Source organism: Eulemur rufifrons, chromosome 18 (genome assembly GCF_041146395.1).
Source record: "Eulemur rufifrons isolate Redbay chromosome 18, OSU_ERuf_1, whole genome shotgun sequence".
In the NCBI taxonomy this organism is placed as follows: domain Eukaryota; kingdom Metazoa; phylum Chordata; class Mammalia; order Primates; family Lemuridae; genus Eulemur; species Eulemur rufifrons.
Genome location: NC_091000.1, coordinates 45,225,853 through 45,239,048, shown reverse-complemented (window position 1 = coordinate 45,239,048; position 13,196 = coordinate 45,225,853). Strand labels below are relative to the sequence as shown.

The 13,196-nt window shown below is 37.7% G+C and overlaps 1 protein-coding gene across 1 annotated transcript; it reads left to right on the top strand.

The window, feature by feature from the left end:
* The first annotated feature begins 3,804 nt into the window (after positions 1–3,804).
* NPY1R (neuropeptide Y receptor Y1) lies at positions 3,805–12,091 on the top strand. The gene is made up of 3 exons (XM_069493395.1): positions 3,805–3,923; positions 9,384–10,233; positions 10,341–12,091. Exons 2-3 carry the CDS (start codon positions 9,535–9,537, stop codon positions 10,791–10,793), a joined length of 1,152 nt encoding a protein of 383 aa, XP_069349496.1. The 5' UTR covers positions 3,805–3,923; positions 9,384–9,534; the 3' UTR covers positions 10,794–12,091.
* Positions 12,092–13,196: the final 1,105 nt, after the last annotated feature.

The following is a 13,196-nucleotide window of genomic DNA, read 5'->3' as shown; positions in this document are numbered from 1 at the left end:
AAGTCTGATCTATTGATACTGACTATCTGAAATACTGTGTTGCAAAGGGGTCTAATACGAAACCTGAGATTGCCGGGAGTGGGGGTCGGGGCAAAGTGAACAGTTAGAGATGTTTGTTACAGATGACAAAAGGTCCAGTAGTGGCATTCATACTTGTCCTTCTCACCCACTCATCCTACTCTGTCTGTTTGGAAGGAGACATGGAGGGATAGTCATAATGATTATTAAAAACAATAATCGTGACAATGGCAAAGCTCTATTCATGATACTGTGTAATAAACATATGTTACATTTTTTAATATAACATTATACTTTGGTTGAATGCCTAGTGGCTGTCTAACAATATGAGTCCTGCAGAAAAATGTTTGTATATTTACTAAATAATTTTAAGATCTCAATTGTCTAGAGTCTTATGCTGACAGGGTTTTTAAAATGCCCTGAAATATGTAGCCTATGTAACCAAATGCGAACTTGTCATTGAAGGGCATTCCCATTTCAAATCAAGAGCAAATCCACAAATTGTATCTGGCATCTTCTACATAAGGGAGATAATTGAATTGTTTATGTACTTGTATACTAACATTTTAACTAAATTAATTGTCATTTCTTTCTGCTAGTTAAGTCTCTCAAAAGGACAATTGACTAAAATGATTGTATTGATTATTTGATTGTACTGACTAATTTAGTCAAAACTCTTTACCTACTATATTTTATTGGTTCTAAGGTGTGGACTTTTTTAAAAAAAATATTTTAATACTCTAAGATTGATTTACAATTGATGGTATGTCACTATTTTACTGAAAGCATTTTTTCTTTCTTGGTAGTCCATAAAATAATGTTGCACTTTACATTCTTGGGCATCATAGATCAAAAAAAGATGCAGTAGATGAGTCACAGAAGGAAAAACGTGACACAGTCAATTCATAGACTATGAACTGATTCATCAATGTGCTTTATTGTAAGTTCTACCCCTGTGGAATTTTCCCCTTATGAATATCATCTACATTTTAGTTTTCACATGTAGTATTAATGCCTACCAAGATTCTTCTGAATGATAATTTATGATAATTTACCTGTGTTGGGGTCTAGTGGCATTTCAGAAACTTTAACCCTTGCAGCAGAAATTCATCAGGAAACCAATGAAGTAATTACAGTGTTTAAATTCTAGCAGCAAGCATAGTGACACACTTTTATCTAGACAATTATTGAATCATGGAATTTAAAGGCTGGGCTAGACCATAAAGATGTTCCGTTTTTTAGACTATAAAACTAAGATCTACAAAGATTTAATGAGTAGATTCTGTCCCTCAGTTTAAATGACAGAGAAAGACTGTTGCCTGTGAGAACACGCGAACAGGTCATTAATTTAATTCTCCATGGTTTATAGGTCAGTCTGTTGTTGAACTTCAGAAAGCAATATACAGAATTCAAAAAATTTCTCTCTCTATAGCAAAGTTGAGGTTTTATCTAGTTTGAATCCCAAGTAAGAGAGTATGCAACTGACTGTTCACTTAAGAGTAGAAAACTAAATGATCTTGAAAATGAGAAAACTTTTTAACACATATTTTCTGAGGAATTCAGATTAATTATCTCAAATCTCCCATAAGATCACATTATAATAATAATAGGATCTTATGTTGTATTTGGTCATTGCACCATGCCTAATTTCTCTAGTTTACATATTGAAAAGAATCCTTAGAAAATGATATTCCTAGAAAATTATATAATTTTGCTACTGAGCATTTCAAAACTTCTCTGTGTCCAAAATTTGACATAAAAAAAAGTCTTTGAGACCAATGATCCTACAAAGAGTGGTATTTGATATTAATAACTCAAGAATGCAGCTTTAAAGATTTGCCTTAGGAGGAACACTTCATAAAAATCAAGTTAATAAAATGATGAAACATAGTAGCCATAATAGTTCAGGCCTCCTTGCAGATGTGCGTTTATTAGCATTCTTGGAAAATACAGAAAGCGAAGTACCTGAGTCTAAGTTATATTCTCAAGTCCAAAATATTTGCTGACATAACAAATGTTTTTACATAAAAATATATTCTTAGTAGAGAATTAAATTATTTCAATTGTAATTCTTGCAGCAGGCTAAAAATAGCCAATTTGATGATCAAAACCATAGGGGAAAACTTCTTCCTAAGAACAGAATGTGACTTAGGGAATGAGTAAACTAGGCAATGAGTAGACAGAGGAGGAGTAGAAACCTAAATGAGTGTGAATTATTGCTCTTTAAAAGAATTGAAATTCCTAAATTGTGCCTTATATTTTAAACTTTGGTTAAGAAAATACAAGTCTATTGTATATATGAATGATATCAGTTAGGGTCTGTCATTTTACTCTGTTTAACCACAGTGGAATTTTTATATGTATATTCATATCTATTATGTACTCACAGTACATTTATTACCTGATCATGATATTTTAATTCTTGATTATAATCATTTTCCAACTGTATAAAAAATGTCTAGTGACATATTTTAGAAATTTTTTTCTGGAAAAAAACCAGAGAGGTTGTATACATCATTATCCATATAAATAAATGATCTTATATTGAGCTTTAAATATGTTTGTTCAGCCTAACAATCAGAAAAAGAAAACTTTTTTTAAACAGTGTAAGGCAGTTACTATATATCTTGGATTTTTAATATTTTTATTTTTTTTTTTTTAAGATGGAATCTCACTGTTACCCAGGCTGGTCTGGAACCCCTGGACTCAAGCGATCCTCACGCCTCAGCCTCCCTAATAGCTGGAACTACAGGCAGCCACTGCTCCTGGCTATTATCTTGTTTTCAGTTTGAAGACAAGATGTGATCAGAATTGTTTTCTAATGAAAACTTTATGCATATCCTAGGCAGTGCCCTCTATTTTTTAATAGAAAATCTTTTTATTTTATAACATTTTGATTGGAAGACGTTCTCATTTTCTGCATCGGTAAATCACAATTCTGACTTTTCAAACTAGAATAGAAACATGTAAAACACCTGAGATCAGTGTATTAGTAATCAGCCTGATCATCTGGCACCATGATGGCTTTGCTACCGTCAGTGTACTACTCTGTACATTCTATTCTTTTCTTCATAATATTCAGTAGATTAAGCACCGAGGAAATCGCATTGACCCTTTTCAACTACCAGGGAAACGTTCCGTTCATCGTGCTCCTCTAAAAAGATTTTAAAAGCAGCTCAGGCTCTGGGAACAAATCTGACTCAATGCCTTTATTTCTCAGTGGAAATTAAGGAGGGCTAAAAGGCCAGACTGTCTCCTCTGAGATTCACTACTTTAACTTTTTAAAGGTCTTCTCTTTGTTCGCTTATAAAGAAAGAAAACTGAGGAAAACAACTTCTCTGCACTGGCCTGAGAATATTTGAGCGTCACAAAAGAAAGCAAAAACCGTATTAGTGACATGATTGCGGTGAATTTCATGTTTCCTCTTCATGTTTCCTCGCGCTTTTCGCGGGTACAACTGCGGCCACAAGGTGGCGCTGACCTGCAAACAAAGAAAAACCAGTGGCACCGACTTTGCAAAGCCTGGTAAGATCGCGTCGCCTTCCCGGAGTCGAGGACTGTGGGGGACGAGCGCTTCTTTCCTCTGCACGGTGCGTGTGTATCTACAGATGCGCGGTTTAATCGCTTTTCTCTGCAGCCTTGCTGGGCATCGCTTCCCCGAGGCGCACACCTTGGCGAGGTGTTGGGGGGCGGGGGAGCCGCAGGCGCTGCTCGCCGGGCGCCGTCACGTGGTCCCTGGCTGAGGTGGAGTTCGGCTTTAAGGGGGCGTCTCTTCCTAGCTTCATCAATCTTTAGGATTTGAGCAGGAGAAATACCAGCGGGTCTTGCTTCCCCTCTCTGCTCCTTTCCATTCCCACCCTTCTCTCCTTAATAAACTGGAGCGAAAAAGACGAATTCAAAAGAGGGTAAGTTTCAAGTTTATGCCTCTTAAGAGACTTTTGAGAAATCTGTGATTGACGAGGTGCAGGATGAGAGAGGGAGGGAAAGGATGCAAGCTCCCGACACTGGCTCTGGGGGACCGAGCGGGCGCGCAGCCAGCCTTTAGGTTGGCTTCCCAACGCGCGCAGGTGCGAGTTGCTCCAAATGAGCGGACACCTCCCGGACCTCTGCAAAAGAGTGCGGGCGACGCTGTACAGGGAGAGGGCACCTTACCCAGAGTGCGCGCTTCCCGACAACCTGTTCCTGGGGGGTTTCTGGGTGGGAATCCAAGTTTTCCTCTCCTCTGATTCGCTTAAAAAGGACAAGGGGTCGGGAAGGTGCCCTAGTTCGTCTACTCCGCACCTCGCTCATCTTTCACATTTTTCTGGAGCTGGCTGGAGCAGCGGCCGCACTGGAGTTTTCGCGGAGTTACCGGCTGGGAGGAGCCGGAGAAGGGTGGGTTTGATTTGTCGTCCTCTGTCGCCCGGGTCCCGCGGCGCGCGTGGGGCTGGGAGCAGGAGGAGGTGCGGGCGCGCCCCGGGGGTCGTCGACCGCAGCCACGTTCCCCACCCCACGCACCTGTGGGTTCCGCGAGTCCGGGTGCAGGCGATCCCTGCGCCCCCTGTGCTGGGCCCTTCAGTCTGTCGCTGAGCCCCGGTAGACACCCTGAGCCCTTTCTCTTTCGGAGTTTCAATCTTGGAACTCTTTAGCTCCTTCTTTTAGAACGGTAATGATGGAGCATGGCTGGGTTTGGAGATTGGTGATGGACAGGAGGTGAAGGTGGCTTAGTAGGGTGTCCCTTTGGTCCCCAGCTAGACTGGAGAAATGAGCATGTTTTAAGGTCCAATCTTGGGCCAAGGAGAGAGAACTGACTTTGGGTTTGGGCTGTGCTTGTTTGTTTTTGGTTGGTTTGGATGTGTTTTGCCATATCACGGGTAGGGATGTTCCCTGCTAGGTGTGTGTGTGTGTAGTAGCGGGTCAGGAAACGGGGGAAATTTCCGGCAGTTTCACCTAGTTATACAATATGAAAAAGGTGGGTGGGTAAGCGTGTCAGCAGGAATTTGAACACATCCCATTTCATCCTTTGGTAAGTCCTTGAGCACAGGAAAAGCCTAGGGGAGGGGAGAAAAAGAGTGTGTTTCCACGTTTCACTATGCGCACACTCACACACACACACACACACACATTGGAGCACTCACTGATTTGTCATGCCCACCTGGATGCTGTGAGAAAGCATAACTTGCAGGATGGCACACACAGACGGGCAAGTGCAGAGTTTGCTTGTCTCTGTCAGGACTGAAACAGAAAAACAGTAGCTGCCAGTCCCAAGACCCTAGGCTGATTCCCGGAGGAAGCAAGAGAGAACCAGAAAGCTATCTGGCTCAGTTCCCCACCCTTGACTAAAGACTGAATGCTTCTCAGCAGTTATGCTTTATTAGTCTTTCCTTATTGTCTAAGGCAGCTGTCTGTTGAGCAAGCCCTCCCCTGTGGGAAGGAACAGGGAATTATGTAACTCATTTAGATAAGCTTGCAGTAACTTTGGGAGGCTGTATGCAATAAGGCTGACATTTCTTTTCCAAAACAAGTGAGGGGAACAGCCAGTCTTGAATATTTGTAAAAATTTATCTGCAGCAGTTTATGACCAGAGAGCTGTATTTTCAGGTACTAACAGCCCTGAGAACAGTAAGCAGTGAAAGGCCAAAACATTCTAATTGGAAAGAAGGAAAAGGAAATTTCCCTGTGCAAGGAGGCTAATTTACCAACTGGTAATAAGAGTAGTCTCTCTATTTTGGCTGTAAATGTACATCACAGCTGTACTGAGATTTAACAGTTTTTAATTTTTATAGTGTCTATAGTTGCATAGTTTATTTTATAAATATCTATGTGAATAGTAGGTATCAAATTGTTTTCTTTTGCAAAGATAAGGTATGTATACTCTTAGTACTGTTATTTTCTGACAGTTATTTCTTGAAATTATGCTAAAGTAAACCAAAAATACACATTTTATCCAATGCAAAACTGTTTTACTCAACTGGAATGACTACTGAATGTGCAGTTAGCAAAAACGACTTGCAAACACCTAAAATATAATAATAAAATTTGCATTTTCTGTATAGCTAAGTTAACTTCTACTTAGTAGGCAAAATGCTATTCCTCATAGGGCATGTCTATCAACTATAATTTCAAAGGTAATCAGAGTAGAGTTTCAGTATGTTTAACTAAACTCATCTGCAAGAAAGCTGTCTTTGTAGCCCATTCATTGCAATGATTTAACAAGTGTTTGCATGAATTCCTATATGTATCAGTTTTTGCCAAAGTCATTCAGTGGACATGAAATTTCTATTTTTCTCCTTTCCACAGCAAACACCTTGGTCTGTGCCCCCATAATCTTTCACCTGGATTATTGCACTAGCCTCCTAATGAATGTCCCTACTTCTTCTCTTTCCCTTAAATATGTTGAAGACAGCAGCTAGAGTAGTAATTTTAAAACAAAAGTGATATATATCTTCACACCTTTGCCAAAGACCCTCCAGCAACTCCCCCATCTCTCTCAGAGTAAAAAGCAAAGATTGTCCCATTAGAACAAGGCCCTACACAGTCAATATCCCCTCTCTGGCCTTCCCAGTTAATTTCCTACTAGTCTCTTGCTCATTTATCCTACTTCTCATTGCTGTTTAGCGCACCAGGCACATTCCAGCCTTAGGGCTTTTATGTTTGCTCTTTCCCTAGAGGAGGCACCCCTGAGATACTTGTGTGGCTTCTCTACTCACTACTCTCAGGGTCTTAACTCACATGCCATCTTCCCAGGCAACCAGAGACCTTCTCTCCCCAGCCTGTAATAAAGTGCAACTCCCAACAATCTCAGTCCCTCTTCTCTGCTTTATTTTTCTCCATAGCCGTTATTGTCATCTATCATATTATAGCTTTTACTAATTTATTTTTCCTTATCTTTCTAAGACTAGAAACTCAGTGAAAAGGTCACATTCTCTCCACTAAAATCATGCCCAACACAAAATAAGTGTTAAGTAAATATTTGTTGGATAAATTAATGTTCTTTCAGAAACAATTCCTTTTTTTACACACATTTTCTGCTCTAAACCTGACCTAGTAGAATGATACTTTTGATTAGCATACATTTTGCATGTAAAAGGACTATGATAGAATTGAACTATTCATGTTAGGACTAATTTACATAAGAACCTACTATTCCATCCATGCATCTACTATATCAGTTAACCCATTTTTTATTTTAAATCTAATCTTTTCAAGGTACTGTGAAGTATACATGATGTCCACCTTAAAAACACTATATTAAAATTGAGAGTTGCCAATTAAGGTTCAAAAGGCTAAATGGTGCTTTGAAAGATGGGTAGAATTTGGATTGGTGGTGAGAGAAAGAGAACACCCGAGAGGAATGGCAGAGGCGGAGATGCAGAGGGCTCTATTTGGTAGCATGGGAATAGACTGGCTTGCCTAGGACAGAGTATTCACACTGGCGTTATTAGAGCAAAGAGTGGAAGGGAGGCCTAATGTAGAGGTCTTCAAGAGTCAGGCTGGGGAATGTACTCGGTAGACCATCCCTCATGAATGTCATACCAGGATCGTCATTCACCTGGTGGTACCTGGTGACACGGAACCATGAGAAGCCATAGGATATAGAGGTGGTACTTTCCTTCTGCACTAGTTTTACTTTAAATAATGAAGAAGAACTCATAATTAACTGATAAGTAATGTTAAATATCTTTATAGTAACTCGAATTTGAAGTATGATGCTAAATTTTCTTGAATTCTTAAGAAAGTAAGAGATTTCCAAAGAATTTTAGATTATTACCCACTTCTTCAAGATTTTCTCTCAAACCCTCAGTGACAGCACTGATCATTCTCTCTGCCTTTGAAATTCTTGAGAGAAAAACGTGTGATTATCACATAAGTATTAGGGAGTCATTACAGGTTGTTGCATAGAGAGAGAGCCATATTTCTGATGACATTCACACCTGAAATCATTCCATTACCAATTCCTTAATACTATTCTGACTTCATGATAGCAACCTTTATTTTTATTCCTCTTGAATTTTATAAGATGAAATCCTGTTTTCATAATAAAAAATATCCCATGTTTTAGAAAGCAAAAACACTAAAGGAAACGTTCCTAGAAGCATTACTTAAAAGGCAAAAATGCATTTTTTTTGTTCATTAAATTTATTATCTTCCTTTCCATGCAAATAAATCTGCATGGATTTTTTTTTTTACTGTTCTCACAAAAGAAAGAAAGAAATACAATTCAGTTTCTTAATGTAGGCACAACATAAAAAGTCTCATCTAGGAAAATCAGAGACATTTTTTAAAAAGGGTTTTTTTAATCTCTACAAGTCTGTTGTCTGTGATTTGTCTTATTAGCAAGAGAAAAATATTTATAACACAAAATTCTGTGAAAAATCAAAATTACAACGAAAATTTAGAACCTTGTATTGGATATGCATATAGTCTGGTGGAGAAGGAGGATATTTACATGAATAAAACCTTAGCAATCCTTTGAAAGGTTCTGACATATTGATAAAATCAAAGAATTTTAAAGTTAGAATCTTCTGCACAATATAAGAACTCCCTGAAGTGGTCTTTCATATAGTGGTTATAAACATTTTTGCGTGGAGCACTTGCTAGATTTACAGGCAGTTCATTCCACTTGATTAAACTTTTGTTCCTCATAATAATGTGATTAAAAAAAAACATAAATGTGCACCCCTTGGTCCTACTTCTAACTTGTTCATATAGTTAGACAAAGTAGATTCTAAGCCCAGTACTCTACATTCTACATGCTACCCATTAAGATATACGAAGACATCTATACCATCCATACCAAGTATTTTTTTTAATTAAGCGTTGTCTGATCTTTCAGCAGTCCTTCATATGGCAGAGTTTTTTGATGTTTCACTGTATTGATCATCTCTCTTTGAATATGCTTGTGCTGGGTGTCTGCCTTAAAAAGTCCAGTGTACGGTGGAGCTATCACTACTGCTTGACCTCTACTCTAATTCTTCCATTTCTGTAGTATAAAGGAAGAATTAGGTTTTTTGTTTTGTTTTGTTTCTTTCATACATTTCTTATGTTTTAATATGTGCCTTAAGTGGTTTGTTATACATTCACATTCTTAAAAATGTTTAGGAATGTGCTGGTAGAACTGTTTATGTAAGACTTGGGGCATGAGATTTACATATTCCTTACTATGTTCTTCTAAAACTCAATGGGTAAGCTAGTCCAATTAAAAATTTTACAGGATTTTTCTTTATTCAGAATATTTGCACTATTTCTGCCATTTTAGAAAGATGTTTATGAGATCACATTTTGTTTATTTCAGTGTTTTCACTTTAAAGAATTCTATGAGTCAGAATTCATTTTGACTGCCCTCAATAAAATTAATAATGCAATTGGTCATTTTCTCTTTACAGATTGTTCAGTTCAAGGGAATGAAGAATTCAGAATATTTTTGGTAAATGGATTCCAATATGGGGAATAAGAATAAGCTGAACTGTTGACCTGCTTTGAAGAAACATACTGTCCATTTGTCTAAAATAATCTATAACAACCAAACCAATCAAAATGAATTCAACATTATTTTCCCAGGTTGAAAATCATTCAGTCCACTATAATTTTTCTGAGAAGAATTCCCAGTTTTTGGCTTTTGAAAATGATGATTGTCATCTGCCCTTGGCCATGATATTTACATTAGCTCTTGCTTATGGAGCTGTGATCATTCTTGGGGTCTCTGGAAACCTGGCCTTGATCATAATCATCTTGAAACAAAAGGAGATGAGAAATGTCACCAACATCCTGATTGTGAACCTTTCCTTCTCAGACTTGCTTGTTGCGATCATGTGTCTCCCCTTCACATTTGTCTACACATTAATGGACCACTGGGTCTTTGGTGAGGCAATGTGCAAGTTGAATCCTTTTGTGCAATGTGTTTCAATCACTGTGTCCATTTTCTCTCTGGTCCTCATTGCTGTGGAACGACATCAGCTGATAATCAACCCACGAGGGTGGCGGCCAAATAACAGACACGCTTACGCAGGTATTGGTGTGATTTGGGTCCTTGCTGTGGCTTCTTCTCTGCCTTTCCTGATCTACCAAGTACTGACTGATGAGCCATTCCAGAATGTCACACTCGATGCATTCAAGGACAAGTACGTGTGCTTTGATAGATTTCCGTCGGACTCTCATAGGTTATCTTACACCACTCTCCTCTTGGTGCTGCAGTATTTTGGTCCACTCTGTTTTATATTTATTTGTTACTTCAAGGTAAGAAAACGTCTTTCCCCTATCGTTTCTATTTTACCTTCTTTCCGCAGAGTTCCTCGTTAATTGAATGGTTCCATTTGAACTCATTTATTTTTTTCCCTCCATAGATATACATACGCTTAAAAAGGAGAAACAACATGATGGACAAGATGAGAGACAATAAGTACAGGTCTAGTGAAACCAAAAGAATCAACATAATGCTGCTGTCCATCGTGGTGGCGTTTGCAGTGTGCTGGCTGCCTCTAACCATCTTTAACACTGTATTTGACTGGAACCATCAGATAATTGCTACCTGCAACCACAATCTGCTATTCCTGCTCTGCCACCTCACAGCAATGATATCCACCTGTGTCAACCCCATATTTTATGGATTCCTAAACAAAAACTTCCAGAGAGACTTGCAGTTTTTCTTTAACTTTTGTGATTTCCGGTCTCGGGATGATGACTATGAGACAATAGCCATGTCCACCATGCACACAGATGTTTCTAAGACTTCTTTGAAGCAAGCAAGCCCAGTCGCATTTAAAAAAATCAACAATGATGATAACGAAAAAATCTGAAACCGTCTCTAGAATATGGTCCCAGAAGACATCTGTTTAAAAATAAGCACAGTCTGCAACATACTTTCATTACCTGTTCTCCCAAGGAATGGGGTTGAAAGCATTTGAGAAAGATCAAGATTTTCTTGTCTCGCTTTAGACTGCTTTTGTTAATAGGTGTAATAATTGCATTTGGAACAAAAAAGTGTGAGTTTTGGCATCTTCTGGCAATAGTTTTGACCAGACATCCTTGAAGTGCTTCTTGTGAACTTATTCATATAAAGACTTTTATACCATATTTATTGGAATGAAGTGTCTTTAAAGTATTGCTATTAACTGACTTCAGAAGCACTAGCCACCTGATACTCTCATTAGATTGGGCCATCCTTATTAGATTAGATTATCCATAGATTGGGCCATCCCCATTTTATTATAGGCATCATTTTAGTCTGTTACAAAGGTGGCAGCATGCAAAAGCAGCTTTCAGGATCAGGATATGGAGCCAAAGGACATTCAAAAATGATTTACTTTTTTTTTTTTTTTTTTTTTTTTTTTAGTTTTAAGAGAGGATTCTTTGCTCCTAATTGAATTGATTATCACTTAAATTAAGGTAAACATGCATAAATAATGTTTCTCAGCTGTGAATATCATGAGGAATAGGGCCAACCACAAGACTTAAGAGGGAAAGTTCTCTAACTTCAAAACTATTTTGGTACCTGACAACCAAAGCTTCTCAGAATAATTAATTTAATAAGTAAATTAGTATGGTGGCAAATAGTTGAATTATACTCATTTGAATTGGTGGTCAAGAGATTTTCCATTCTTTACAGACTGTTCAGTGTTTGTCCAGCTTTCTGGCATAAACATTTAATTCAAAAGGCATTTCCAGCTTTTCCAGCTTATAGTATATAGAAACACACACTGTATTTTCCATACAGCAGTGCCTATACAGTAATTGATTTTTAACTTTCAATGTCTGTCTTTCAAAGCAGATGACACCAAGGTACAATGTTAAAAGAGTGCTCACTTCAGCTAGCAAGGAAAAATGCCTAAAAACTGAGATGTTCACTTGTATAATCTGTGTGACTTGTGGTGTCCTTTCAGTAACACACTGTATAGAGTATGGGACAGTTGTGTCATGTTAATATGCCTAACTTCATGTATCTTGTAATCATGAGTGAGCCTCAGAATCATTTGGAGAAATGGTATTTTAAAGAACAAGACATACCTTCAGTGTATTATATACAAAGTATTAAATATGTTTGATTTCAGAAGGGCAGATACTTTATGAAAATTAAAATTGTTTTTGCTTTTTCTGAGGAGTCTCTTTTGTCTCTCTCTTTGTTCCCACTGCATCCTGTGTGTGCCTACTAATGAAACATTTTCTAATTGTACCTTGTGGTACAATTATAGATGACTCAACTTCTTTTCCTCGCTAGACTGTAAGCTTCTTGAAGGCAGTAATTGCCTAATCTCACAGTCCCCAGTGCATATAGCACAAAGCCAAGTATTTAGAAGTTTTTCAAAAAAATTTGTAAAACAAATATAATGGATAAATAATGACCTAATTTCCTTACTTCTCATTTATAATCATACAGAATTCACATCATAAAATTTTTTTGGATTCTTTCTCCTAAGTTAATCTTTATTAAGAAGGTGTTTTTTTCTTTTATTATAATATTTTCACTCCTAAACTAAGCAAAAATGACATTTTAGATTTTAGGAACTTGCATCAGCAGTCTCATAAGTCAAATAAATATAAAACTTTTAACATTGAATGTTAATATGAAATCAAATTATAGTCCAAGAATGTCCTTTAGTTAACTGAATAAAGAAAAACTATTTTAAAACCAACTTTTAATGTTTAATATCATTTTTCCTTATCCAAACCTGAAATTCTTAACTATTTGATATTTTTCTGCTTTTGGGAACAACTGGAAAATTCTGTCTTTTTCTACTTAGGTACTATGGAAACAAATTGCTATTTGGGAGCAGCCTTAATATGTAGGTGCCTCTTTGTCAGCACATTTGCTGAGAAGACCATTTCTAGAATTACCATTCAGCTGTGTAGGCTGCTGATTCCTTACCTTCATATAAATAATGAACTGAATATCAAATTCTTCTATTTTTATCCGAATATGTTTGTGAGCTATAGTAAAGTCTTGGGTCAGCAACAAATGTATTGGAGTTCAAGAAGAAATAAAGGGCCATATTAATCATGAACTATGGAACCACTGAGTTTACTTATTTATTTATTTGAGACAAGGTCTCACTGGTTGCCCCTGGTGGAGTGCAAGCTGAGGGGTCTTCATAGCTCACTGCAGCCTCAAACTCCTCAAGCTATTCGCTTTCCTCAGCCCCCAAACCCCTAGTATCTGGGACTACAGGAACGTGCCACTACTGCCAGCTAATTTTTTTTTTCTA

What these genes read in the sequence shown, in the direction of transcription:
- NPY1R (XM_069493395.1), top strand. Translation starts at nt 9,535, where the DNA reads ATGAATTCAACATTATTTTCCCAGGTTGAAAATCATTCAGTCCACTAT. An exon ending in TATTTATTTGTTACTTCAAG is followed by an intron (nt 10,234 to 10,340) that starts GTAAGAAAACGT and finishes TTCCCTCCATAG; the next exon opens with ATATACATACGCTTAAAAAG.